At 40.5% G+C, this 11,452-nt stretch overlaps 1 protein-coding gene and 1 non-coding gene across 3 annotated transcripts; both read left to right on the top strand.

Moving 5' to 3' along the window:
- Positions 1-35: 35 nt before the first annotated feature.
- Positions 36-11,276, top strand: kansl2 (KAT8 regulatory NSL complex subunit 2). 2 transcript variants are annotated; one of them, XM_003457077.4, is made up of 10 exons: positions 36-167; positions 1,530-1,787; positions 1,961-2,133; positions 2,674-2,788; positions 4,151-4,314; positions 4,396-4,559; positions 4,719-4,815; positions 6,382-6,635; positions 8,141-8,344; positions 9,691-11,276. In XM_003457077.4, exons 2-10 carry the CDS (start codon positions 1,537-1,539, stop codon positions 9,778-9,780), a joined length of 1,512 nt encoding a protein of 503 aa, XP_003457125.1. In that variant the 5' UTR covers positions 36-167; positions 1,530-1,536; the 3' UTR covers positions 9,781-11,276. The 2 variants fall into 2 exon arrangements, with proteins under 2 accessions (XP_003457125.1, XP_013120714.1); XM_013265260.3 differs by having other exon boundaries at positions 8,141-8,394.
- On the top strand, positions 5,638-5,773 carry LOC112843387 (small nucleolar RNA SNORA2/SNORA34 family). Its single transcript, XR_003215718.1, has one exon. It is a non-coding gene; the product is annotated as a small nucleolar RNA SNORA2/SNORA34 family (small nucleolar RNA).
- Positions 11,277-11,452: the final 176 nt, after the last annotated feature.

Here is an 11,452-nt window from a genome sequence, read left to right as displayed (position 1 = left end):
GATAGGCCAATGGGCTACCTCACTCCGGCGCACTGGCTAATCGGATCTTTAGGTGGGCGGGGTTACTTATTGTAAGCGGCGGCTGTGGCAGTTAACAGGGAATGCAGGAAAATCGACGTAACAGTGTTCTTCGGGAGACCACGCTAGCTCGGATGTCCGAGACAAAGGTAGGCGGCCGCAAATAGAAATTAGCGATATGTTCATGTTCTGGCATACAATCACGTTGGCGTTATGGAGGAATACGGCAGTTTTTTGGCACCGACCTGCTATCCTCGCTGCAAAATGAGAAAATTAGCATTTAGCTGCCGTTAGCAGCGATTGATCAAAGATGGCGACTGCCGTCTTAACTGTTAAAGTGACGCAGTAAGGAGAGGCGGGCTGAAGCTCGGTGTGGCGCCCGGTTAGAGTTTATCCATTAACGCAGAGAGGAGTTTGTCTCCGCGATTTATATCTGAATTAAAAGAAAAAGCCGTTCTCTCTTACATTAATGCGGCCTTTATTACTCTGTATTACTTATTACAATTGCCTTTAGGTCGTATGCGTAATATTTATAAGCTTTTACTCAAGTTAATAACGACCAACTGACATCGCCCAATTAAACGTCAGTAAACCAATAACATGAAAACATTGTTTTATTTTTATACAGCTTCATTTAAATTTAAGTACTCATAGTGATTCGGTCTATGACACCTTATGTGCATATTTTCTATATATTTTTTTTCTATTTTGGTTAAATTTGGGATCAAAAGGCGAAAAACCACGAGTATCTATCCTGGCCATTTAAGTACAGTGTAATTGTTCAGAAAACCAGTTTAAAGCTTTCTGACACGGTATGTTATCCTGCTGGAAGCCGCCATCATGAGTGTTCTGGTCATAAAGGGTTGAACATTGTCAGAATCGGGTATGCTGTGGGATTTTAACAAAGTGTGCGTAGAACGACCATTACACCGCCACCACCAGCCTGAACTGGTGATACACCATAGGATGGAGCTTCATGTTGTTTACATCAGATCCTGGCCTTTCAATATATATTAAATTGACCAGACATTGCTTTTCCAATCCCCTCCTGCTTGCTTTAGCTTACAGGAGTATCATCATCCAGTCTTCTGCTGCTGTAGCCCATCTGGTTTAAGATTTGACATGCTGTGGTCTTCTGCATACCTTGATTAAACAAGTGGTTATCTGAGTTTCTGTTGAGTTCCTATCGGCTCAGTGCAGTCTAGCCATCCTCTTCTAATTTCTTTCTATTGACATGTTGCTGCTCACTGGACATTTTCTCTTTTTCATACTGTTCTCTATAAACCCTAGAGTTGGATCTGTGTGATCCATCTTTGATCAGCAGTTTCTGAAATACCAGCCTGTTGGTCACCAAAAATAGTAGTTTGAATAAAAATACATACCAACATTATTCCAACATTCAAACAAATGTTTTTATAGGTATTCTTGCAGTTATTCATGCATGCAGCCATACAAACATTTGGTGTGAACAGGAAAAATGTATTTATTTTTGTTATTAAATTTACACGCAGGCTTGAAATGAACAGGATACGAATCCACGTTTTGCCCTCAAGTCGGAACCGGGTGACCCAGACACCCCGACCTCAGGAGCCACAGGCTTGCTCCTTCACCCAGCGGCCCTGCTCTCAGCCACGACTTGAAGGCTTGGACTTCTGCATCAAACACATCTTGGAGGACAAAAATGCGCCTTACAAACAGTGCAGCTACGTCTCTGCCAAGAACGGGAAGCGGTGTCCCAATGCCGCACCAAAGGCAGAGAGGAAAGACGGGTGGGTGGAAGGTCCAAATCAGCCATTAACAATCGTTAAGAAGAAATTAAATCTCATCATTATCTGCTGTGAATCTCATTAATGGGAACTTAGTCCCAAGAGAAGGGGGAATGTAAATAAACTCATCAGTACCACGCAGCCTCCTAATTTCAATTTGAATGTCTGTTCTGTAGAGTGACCTTCTGTGCAGAGCACGCTCGCAGGAATGCCATGGCTCTTCGAGCTCAAATGAGAAAGGCGTCTTCTGGTCCGTCACCAGAGGCCCTGCTGTCTCAACTTAGTGGGTACAGCCGAGCAGAGTCACACAGCCTTGATGGAGGACGCTCTGAAGCCAGCCGCATTCTAGGTAATGGCCACTTTTTGACTTGGAAATAGTAATTTGGGTGCATGTGGGTTAAGCTGATGTAGTTGTACAGACTGTTTGTTGTTTTATTAGTTTTATTGGTTGGGTTATTTGGTACACTTGTGGAAAGATTAAAAAAGTTTATAGCTCATTAGTTGTTCTTTAAATGTTGTAAAATGCTGATTTATTTCCTGTTGTACGAATACACTAAGTTCAAACTAAGGACATCCATCTCTTTGCAAACGTCTGTAATGGTCACAGTGAAAGAGTTATTTTGTTTTGTTAGATTTTTTTTCCTTGTCATTTAATTCCCGTCATAGCTAAATGTCAAGAAAAAGTAATGAACATTATCTATGAAAATGTATCATTTTTAGCAGTGCCTATTACCAGACAAGTTGTATTTAAATTGTAGCAAGAGAAATAACTAGCATCAATGATGTTAAGAGTGTCAGAGGACTCTTAAACGCACACGTTTGTGTGGGTGATGTTAAACATGACCTAAAGTGTCAGATAAAAATACCACTAATTCCTCCCTCTTGCTAGATGAGGACAGTCTGAGTGAGGAAGAGCAGGGGCCGTTGGTATTGGACCAGACGTGGAGAGGAGACCCAGACAGCGAGGCTGACAGCATCGATAGTGATCACGAGGATCCTCTGAAGTAAGCTCTTAAGATTTTCTTCTCAACTCACATTGTGTAGTTATGTAGTTTGAATAAGAATCTGTAGTTCAAGATAGAAGGCTTAGGCCATGTCCACACTTATACGTTTTTGCTTGAAAATGCGTCTTTTTCTCTCCGTTTTGGCCTTCCGTCCACACTGAGACGGCATTTTTGGTTTGAAAACACTCTCCAAAGTGGATAAATTTGAAAACACCGTATTCGCGTTGCAGTGTGGACAGCGAAAATGGAGGATTTCGAAAACAGTGACTCATTTTAGTCATCTGATGCAGTCACGTGACCAGTTCAACTAAGATGGCGGACGACATTGTGCAGCAGTTGTTTTGTTAGCTCTCAATTTTGACAGCCCTATTAAAGATTAATATCAGTCTCTACATGCTTCAGATAGCACCAGATAAAACTCGACACCTTTCCTCGACATTTTGCTGCGACTTTTCAAAGAGTCAGAAAATAAATAAATGGCAGACGGAAATGACGCACCTCAATCGTCTTACTTTTCACGCATGTGCAGTATAGGAACGTAGCGTTTTCAGTGTGGATGAAAACGACGGTGTGGACGCACAGCATTTTTAGATGAAAACGCGTTTTTCAATTTATGGGGATTAGTGTATACGTAGCCTTAGCTCTTATCTGAATTAAAAAGCAGTTTCACTGGAATGTGAGCTACAGAGTTAAAAGTTCAATCCCTTTAAGAAAATATGGAGTGCTTTGTAGCCTTTTATTTTAAAGATGTTTCCCAGGCTTCTGGTATTGGACATGCGTAAGAACAGGTCGTGGCAGCTTGAAGTAAAGCACGAGTTTAAGATTTCACTTCAGGCAATATGAAGTGAAGTAAAGTATACACGGCATAGATATACATCCCATTTTGTAATGATCGAAAGCCTTGAATTGGTATCTTTTAAACTGGGGCGTCAAGCTCATTTTTGTTTACTTCAAAGCACAACTATGGACAAGGGTTGGTAACTGGCAACAATTATTGTGCAGCACATCAATTTCATGCTTTGTTTTTGAATCATAATTACAATTAAATAAGTCATCCCTGTCGAATCGAAATGAATAAATGTCTCGTGGGTTCAAAGTGTTATTTGTTGAAAATTTTGAATTTTCTACAATTTTCACACACCTAGTAAGGGGCAAGTTCTGCCCCCCCGGCCAAATATTTGACAACCCTATATAAATGATGATTAAATTAGTTGGTTATCATTGATATAACATAAAAATTCTGAACAGAGTTTGATTTGCTTTTGCTTTTTTTGTTCTTCTTTTCTTCTTTGTTACACACTGAGTAGTTTTAATGTTTTGAAACTCAATGGAAGTTAGATTTTCAATGCTATGTGTTGGCAGACACGCAGGAGTGTACACTGCAGAAGAAGTGGCGCTAATCACTCGAGAAAAACTTATCAGACTCCAGTCCCTCTATATCGATCAGTTCAAACGCCTGCAGCACCTGCTGAAAGAGAAGAAGCGCAGATACCTGCACAACCGCAAAATGGAGCATGAAGCTATAGGTAATCATAGGACAAATTTATGCTTTTACTGCTCACTCCTCTTAATTCTGAGTGACACAAACCTTTTAATGTTGATGACAGGTACCAGCCTCCTGACAGGGCCTGAAGGTCTTTCCATGAAGGAGAGGGAGAACCTGAAGAAGCTTAAAGCTCTGCGTCGATACCGCCGCCGGTACGGGGTGGAGGCCCTGCTGCACCGGCAGCTGAGGGAAAGGAGGCAGGCTGTGACAGAAGGAGGCCCTCAGGTGCTAACTTGAATTAATACTGAGTTTAAAGAAATCTGTACATTTTCTTTACTTATATTCTCTGGTAGTGGTGTCATAGAGGGATAATTAAAAACCGTCAACTGTTTATGATTACGTTTCACTTAATTATCTAATGTTTGTTTGTTATTTCTGTTGTAGCCACACACAAGAACAGTGAGTGAAAAATGCATCTCCTTCATGGAGGGAACCCGATGTACCAATCCCTGCCTGCCTATGGCCCGACACTGTGTCTCACGTATCCTCTGATGGCTTTAATAGTGTGACTAAATAATCACTGAATGAAAGATGATGGGTGGAATACTCATCATAGTATCACGTATGATATGAATTTTTCAAAACCAGTTTAAGCATGGTGAACAGACTGCCCTCTATTGCCAATTGGTGGGTTTAAATGTAAAATATATAGTGTATTGAGAGGGGGACTGTACCAACTGTACACATTTCCTACTCACAATTAATCAAATGAACAGTATACATTAATATAAGATCATGTTAAATGATGCACAGCCAAATTTAACAGGGCAAACATTGTGACACACAATTTTGTATGATTTGTGAAATAAGCTGTTGCTATTGTTGTTATACTAGTAACTACTCCGATACAAAATTTAATGCCAAAGGGTGTATTGGGTAATGCTAGCTAGTGTAATATTCTCTTAACAGCTTGGAGCGGCTTTGTGGCTTCATTCAAGAACGGTTACCAGAGATAAAGAGTTGAGTGCAGAGATGCTCCACAGTGAAAAGAGGAGCTGTGTTTGAAGACGTGTCATGAAATGAGACTTTCTTTGCTTAATTTCTGCTCGTATTGCTTCTGTGCTAGACATTAACACTAGGTTGATCTCATTCGGCTCCTCATAATGCATCAGGAAAGGTTTGATGAGACAAAGGCAAGCTGTTAGTCAAAGCTAACAGGTGTTAGCTTTGACTAAGTTTAAATGGAGTGTGTTTTAAAGCTCTGTTCTGTTGAATGAATGAGCCAGATGTAGACTGATCTGCTCTGGCTCTCTGCTGATTTCTACACTCTTCAGTTACGTTTCTCATTTCCACCCTCCTCCCCTTGGCCCCAATCAAGACCAGCAGCTTGTAGTAGCTGTTCGTTTCAACGGGAGCCTAGATAAACACCTTCCTGTGGTCTGTTGATTTGTTTCCCAGAATTACAAAGGAGCTAATCAATTCAGTTGGAAGGAACAAAAATCTTTCTTAACCTACTTTGACTAGCGTAACTTTTCATGTTTTTCAGTCTTGCATTGTAGTTCTCGCTGTGTGAGAATAATATATTTCCTTTATTGAATATTAGGAATTTTCGTTCTTCCAGTAGCCAGTTTAGTTTGATTAAGCTGAGCCCAGACATCAGAATTTTATCATTAACATGCTCTACAAAACCATGAAGGCATCACTTTAATGCAACAAGGAGGTTTATCAAGCTTTCTAAATATTTCTAAGATATATATATTTTTTTTTTTAGTCAGGCACAAGATTTGGAATATTCTGATGAATACAAACAGTGATTTTTGAAGGCAGTTGTCTCACTGCCATATACTTTCAATGAAATGGTGTCAGAGAATGAAAATGGGCCGACTGTAGATGCTGGATGCTGATGGGTGACATTTGAAAGCCAATTAGAAATGGGTGCAAGTGTTGAACAACAGAGGGCCTCCAGAAAAGCATCAGTGCAGCTTGGCATTAATTCTCTGCAACTCTTCCCCTTTAATTAGTTTTTTGGTATTCTCTCTCTTTTCTTATCTTTTTTTTTTTTTTCTCCTTTTGATCATCTAATTTACCTTGACAGCCACATGCTCAGATATCTACCAGGACAGCAACCAGGTCCTTTTTAAAATGTGTCCAGGGTTAAAAGATGTTCCATGTGATCGTACTGTGCACATGGGTCAGTCAGACGACCCCCGCTGCCCGCTGCACCTCACCCTGCCTCCGCCCATGTACCAGCCCGAGCAGGAGGCTCCGCCACAGGAGGAGTTCACCCCTATGAGCAAAGACATGTACCTGAGTGCGGCAGAGCTTCAGCCCACAGAGAACCTCCCTCTCGAGTTCAGTGATGTACGTAGAAATGACAGTCACCTACCAACCTCTTCTCTCTAGTACACATATCATGTTCCACATAATTCCTCTTGTGAAAGCTGAGTATCAGTCTGAATGAGTTTTTCCACAAGCTGTAGTAAAGTTTCCACCACAGCAGGGGATAGTGTGCCGAGTCATGGTGCTGTAGTATGGCTGACCATGGCCTCCGTTTTTTGTACTATGTGTCCTGGAGTAGAGTATTTTTCGGTTTCCTGTTTCCTGAGGTTGGTGGTCTTCACAATTATTTTAAATGCGTTACTGAGCAGAAAAGTACAAACAACAAAAGCTACAGAAAGTTACAAATTGCAGCAGACGAAAGGCTTTTACTTGAGCGAGTTATTTTAACAATTGAAGTTACCCAATTATGTTTTCTTTATCATGTCTGTGTGATGACACCTGTACTCTTCTCTGAGTGCCGACTGATCTTTCTGGGGAATGTTGCAGGGTTTGGTAACCCCGTAATGGCAAGCGTAAAAGGATGTAATTGTGTGACAATGTCACTGATGACGTGCAAATTGACAAGTGTGATCACTCAAAAAAATTAAAATTTTGGCAAGAGGCAGGGTACATCCTGGACAGGTCACCTGTCTGTTGCAGGGCTACCACATAAGCAAATGGTTGTCTGTATCTATGGGCAATTAAGAATCACCCCACTAACTGCATGTCTTTGAGCTGTGGGAGGAATCCAAAGGGAACACGCGCAAACACGGGGAGAACATGCAAACTCCACACAGACACCTCCCTGGCCTGATATTGGAATTTAACTCAGGACAAAGTGCTAACCACTGTGTCACCTTGCTAGCCCACAAATTATCAATGGGACAATATCTGTTTAATAATTTAAAAAAAAATTTTTTTAAAGCTGAGAAGTAAGTTGCTTTATGGTAGATCCTTAAAAATCCTGACACATTTTACCCTAATGACAAAAAAAATCACCCCTCCAAAAAAATACTGTAAAAATATTACATAGGAATATTTCTTCCACTTTAATGACTCTTATAAAACTACTTCAGCCTGAAATATACATTTCAAATATTAATTATATTTAATTATATATTCTGGATTTTAAAGGAGAGGGAGTCTGGCTCAAGTGGGGCAGAGGCTGCAAGTGGACAGACTGTTGCATGTGCAGCAGGTTACAATGATTCAGTAAAGCAGCATCTTAAATGCAGCCTTACGGACCAAATGTTGGTACGGTTTGCCCAATCAGGCTTTTTCCTCACTTAGAATGGGCCGTTTGTGGGTTACTACCAACATAGGCACTGTTTGTCTGCATATAATGGGACATATAAGCTTCTATGTTATCCTTCTGTTTTCAGATCCATTAAGATTGATCTCAGGTTGAGTCAAATGAAACAAATGGCTATGAAGCCAAGCTTAAAAAAAAAAAAAAACAAGGAGGGAGGGATTTCTATAAATATACCATCAAAGATGGGTCCAATAGCAATGTTGGTGTTAAGATTTTGGGCATCTCTGTTTTGCAGGACCTGGATGTGGAAGGGGACGGTATGCAGGGTCCTCCGTCCCCTCTGCAGTTTGACACAGCCCTGGCCCTGGAGGACCAAACCATCAGAGCCATAGCTGAGGCCCCGATGGACATCCTGACTGGCGAGGACCCAGACCAGGACCTTGACACCTCAGGGCAGGAACTCTCAGAGAGAGATGTGGACGCCATCATGAACAACCAGGTTAACTCTCAATCAGGGGTTTTGTCGTCGTGAATATCTTATTGTGGCAGGTAACATTGATGCACTCAATTCAAACTGTACTGTGTTGAAAACATTTTCAGGTTGATCACAGGAAAAAAGAATGAAACTCAAAAAGGTTAGGGTTGATTTTATGTTATTAATTAATTTATTTATTTGTTCTCTATCTCAGACGTACCTTTAGGAGCTTTTATTGAGGATGCAGTCTCCTTTATTAAAATAACCTGTTTTATGTCCATCGTCTTTATATGAGTGAACAGTGTTGAAGGAAAACGCTGTTCTTGTGCTAAGATTTTTATTAATTGACATGATTTGACTTAATTTATGAACACCTTTGAACAAATACAAAGGATACAAATAACAAATAATCATGATTACAGGTGTATTCTTGGGCATGTGTTGTGTCATAGCTGCATTCTCTTCAAAAGAGAGAGAGAGAGAGAGAGAAAGTCTTAAAAAAATAAAAATATATCCTTAAAATCTTGCCTCAGTTAAGAAAAGGGGGGGGCATTCACCACAAAAAATAAACTTCGTATAAACAAACATGCAGTAAACAAACATATTTGTGACTGCCCCCAAGTGGCTATAGACTGCCACAACATGTACATGTTGGTCTGCAGGGACCATTAGACCTCTGCTGGTCACATTCAGTCTGTAAAGCTGTGGTTCACAACGTGGCCCACAGACCATAACATTTACTATACATACTAAGATGCAGCAGTCCAGGACAACACCAATAGCAAATTTTCCAGTTTCAGTAGTACCCTCTAACGTTTCCCGAGAGCAAATGTATTCAAGAATTACAGCTGCCATCTCACTAAAGAATAAACTATATAGAGGCAAAACAATTCCAGTCCTTGGAACAGACTCATTACAGGCTTTACCTGCAGCTGGGTTTCTCCTGCTACAAAATAAGCCTTTGTGCAGTCACTACGTGCCTAAGCTCAACTTATCTGCATACGGTGGAGGCAATGAGATTTTCCATCAACACAAATGCACTTTCAGCTGGACTAAATTAAATCCTCTTAACTAAAACCTTTTTTCTAACACTTAAATTTTAATTTCAGTTTTAATTAATTATTAGTTTTTGGTTTTTTTATTTGATGTTGTATTTCTTCTCTGTGCTCTCTGTTGCTCTAGATTTTGCACTCTGTCCTCAAAACTTTGAGAGCTGTGGTGTAAAGAAAATATGAAGTGAGATGTTCAGTGGGATTAAGAGAATCACTGAACCCTTTGAAAAGAAGCTTTTGTACTGTGTTGTCGGCCTTTACACAAACACATGATCTGAACTAGCAGTAAATGTGCTTTATCTTTGTTCTTCCACTCAGGTGGTGTCAGAGGCAGTCGGAGGTGAGGAAGACACGACCGACAATTTGCTCCAAGACATCGACTCTGCTGCAGCCGACGCTCCCAGATGAACCAGCATTTCAAAGAACTGTCACTGCTACTCGTTTATAATACAGCCCACAATTAGGTACTAAAGTACTCAGAGGCTCCTACTGAGGCTGAAAGCTGGAGTAGGCGACATGTTTTTGGGATCAATGGGCAGAAATTCCATAATAACCTTTCAGCATATTGTACTTCATGTGGGGAACTAGACTCCTGGTTTCATACTATAGAAAATCCAGCATGAGATGAGACGTCGCCCAGTGTGAGGCCGTTTCAGGTGAGTCGTGTGAAGGTGCAGGGAAAGGTCAGCTGAGAGGGAAGCGTTTGGATCATAAATGTCAGCTGGACATGTTAGAGGAATGCAGGGAGAAAACTGAAGTTTAGGGTAAAATGTTACACTGTGCAGTTTCAGTTATAAACATCATTGTGATGTGCCTCACTGTTTCTGCTCTTACTGCCTGGTTTGAAATAAAGATGAGGAAAGAAATGGGGTTTTAGGTAACTTTGTTTCTGATCGGCATGTTTTCCACCACTGCAGCAGAAAACACATTTCCATAAAACTTTAAAGCAACTGGAAACTTTCTCCCATTATTACACTTTAACACATTCTGTTGTTGCATATGCCCTAGTAGCCAGTATTTACAGAAATACTTGATGTAATTTTTATTATGTCTGCTAAGGTGGTTTTGCGTTTCAGTTGGTTTGAGCGAGTTCGGGGACGACCAGTCGTCTCATTTTATGTGGGACAGCAAACCTTTTCATCACCCACATTTATCTCCCACATTTTCATTGGTTGTAGTTACAAATAAATAAAAAGTACAAGACACGTGTGCTGATCTGCAAATGCTTCACTGCTGAAATTTAAAAATGATTCCTGCAGTAAAGCAGTTTATAGCTTCAGCTGTTACTGCGGGAGAAAAGGGAACCTTAAATCAATAAAGACAATATATGGTTATAAAACTTGTTTTATGCTTATGATCAACAACAAACCTTTAACAGATGTAGTTTGTGCTTTCACACATTGTTAAGAAACCTTCATCTGGCTTTGGATAACAGGAACCTTTGGAAGGATTTTGTGATTTACTCCCTCTGTTAGTACTAAAGATTCGGTGCAGTTTAGTGCATGTTTGTCAAGTGTACATGAGGAAAATTTGGAGCTGGAGTCTTCATTTCACACCCGTGTTTGTTTATTCTCCAGCTGTTCTTTTCCTCTGTACCTCCATTCAAACACCAGTAAACGCAGGCTGTATTGTAAAGTGTTCGAGCACGTTTCAGTTCCACATAGACGAGTCCAGATTTGCACTTAAGCCTGAGGTCACCTTCAGAAAAATAGCTGTTTGAGGCCTCTAGTCCAGTTTTAGCTCCATACACTCATCCTACCTCTGTTTGTCATGCGGTTGTATTATTTCTAGTTGTTAGGGTTAAATGCCTTAAAGCCTGAGTGCTGTATCAGGTTTTCAGCTGTTTGTGTGTTAACTTTAAAAATGTCACCCTTTCAACCACAAATAAATTATTTTCTGATGGATTTCTTGGTCGTGTCCATATTGGTGGTGCCTGCAGGAGTATTTTAAGGCACAGCAAACCACACATACGGGGCAGATTTTTTTAAGTATATGGTGAAGTTATGTTTGGCAACGTGGGACAGCCTCCGAAAGAAAAAAAAAAAAAAAGTGGGGCGGGTAATGAAATTTCATACAATGA

This window comes from Oreochromis niloticus, linkage group LG20 (assembly GCF_001858045.2).
Source record: "Oreochromis niloticus isolate F11D_XX linkage group LG20, O_niloticus_UMD_NMBU, whole genome shotgun sequence".
NCBI classification, from domain to species: Eukaryota; Metazoa; Chordata; class Actinopteri; order Cichliformes; family Cichlidae; genus Oreochromis; species Oreochromis niloticus.
Note: the sequence above shows the minus strand (reverse complement) of the source record. Positions and strands in the feature narration are given on the sequence as shown.

Coding starts and splice junctions, on each gene's coding strand:
- kansl2 (XM_003457077.4), top strand. CDS start 1,537: ATGAACAGGATACGAATCCACGTTTTGCCCTCAAGTCGGAACCGGGTG. Junction 4,315..4,395: donor AATGGAGCATGAAGCTATAG/GTAATCATAGGA, acceptor TGTTGATGACAG/GTACCAGCCTCCTGACAGGG. Junction 6,636..8,140: donor TCCCTCTCGAGTTCAGTGAT/GTACGTAGAAAT, acceptor TCTGTTTTGCAG/GACCTGGATGTGGAAGGGGA.